The 1,452-nt window shown below is 40.6% G+C and overlaps 1 protein-coding gene across 1 annotated transcript; it reads left to right on the top strand.

Moving 5' to 3' along the window:
- Nucleotides 1–647: 647 nt before the first annotated feature.
- On the top strand, nucleotides 648–1,331 carry TEOVI_000691200 (PIN domain containing protein, putative; the record flags this gene model as incomplete). Its single annotated transcript, XM_067223072.1, has 1 exon — nucleotides 648–1,331. The coding sequence occupies one exon, from the start codon at nucleotides 648–650 to the stop codon at nucleotides 1,329–1,331; it is 684 nt and encodes a 227-aa protein (XP_067079173.1).
- Between the last annotated feature and the right edge of the window lie 121 nt (nucleotides 1,332–1,452).

Below are 1,452 nucleotides of genomic sequence, written 5' to 3' on the forward strand. Positions count from 1 at the left end.
TTTGAACGATGATGTGGAAAGGGAGGATTGTGTGGAGAAAATGAGGCACACGAACATGGAAGTTTGTTAATAGGTATTCATACTCACACATGTATTTGTATGGCGTGCACATCTCGCTGATTCTCTGTTTTGGTTTTATTTGTTGTTGTATGCTGCTCGGCAGGGGAAGGGAGAAAAAAGAAAAACAAAGAGCAGAAACATTTTGGTTGTCCTGTTGGTCGCATTATTCGATGCATGTGTGTGTGTGTGTGTCTGTGTGTGTGGTCTTCCGTCTCCCCTCACTTCCTCACGCATGCATTATTATTATTATGGTGCACCTGTGTGTTATTTGTCATGTGCATTTATTATCTTCGATCCGTCCACTGTTATTTCCTTTCTCGTTTTGCGTTATTTGTACACTAAAAGTTGCTATTGCTCTAGCAATTGTGTATTAATTAATTTATTTATTTATTCGGCTACTGATATCATCATTGCATTCTTACTTCATCCCCCTAATTCTGCTTGTCAGGTGTGCATCCAAACGTTTACTTAGAGACAAGCGAGTCAAATACTGGCATTTATATTTATATATTTATATATTTATATATATTCTGATTTGACTGACAGAGCCCTTGAAATTACACGGACTACCTCCTACGGCCAACTCGATGGGAATTTATTCCGACACTGATGATGACTCTCCCATCGGGATTGAGGTGGTAGGCGAGGCGAGTTCTGATTCGGAAGAACCAAACCCCCATTCAACCACAAAGCGAAAAGTTTCCGGGGCTGTAGACCATAATAATGGTTATAATCAAAAAAAAAACAAGCGGAGGCGGTTAAAAAATAAATGGGAGGAAAACCCTCAGCTGCACGAAACGCCGGATGAGGAGCAAATTAGCAACGTTAAAAAGCGTGTTTATGTGTTGGACACATGTTCTATTGTTGAGCACATTGAGTGGTCAATTTTGGAGGAAGTTGCCAAGTATTACTTGATTATCATACCAAAGAAAGTGATGGACGAATTAGGAAAAATGGAAGGGGGAAGGGGAAGTACATGCAACAGGGTGTTGAACAAACTGGAGAATGAGCACACGAGTAACAAAATGAATGTTGGCTTCCGTTTGCAGCGCAAAAATGATAAGGACAAAAATGTTTTGTCTGCAGCTCGTGTGAATGACGATCACATTCTTTCGTGTGCATGTTCCTTCCGTAACGAACATGATGTCGTATTAGTTACGAGTGATAATATATTGAAACTGAAGGCATATGCAGAGGGCATACCGACAGTATCGACGCTCAAAGACGTCACCCGACTGACTAATGGTTTAAGAGGTGGGAAATTTGAATGAGAATGTTCCCAGTTATCCCTTTATTCGTTTGCATTAAACCCTTTCGCGCTTGTTTGACTGTTTGGCTACGGTTTTTTTAGGAGGGAAGAGGGGCTCGCCTAAAGGAAAAAAGATATGAAAA

Source organism: Trypanosoma equiperdum, assembly GCF_001457755.1.
Source record: "Trypanosoma equiperdum strain OVI genome assembly, contig: ctg_1769, whole genome shotgun sequence".
NCBI classification, from domain to species: Eukaryota; Euglenozoa; class Kinetoplastea; order Trypanosomatida; family Trypanosomatidae; genus Trypanosoma; species Trypanosoma equiperdum.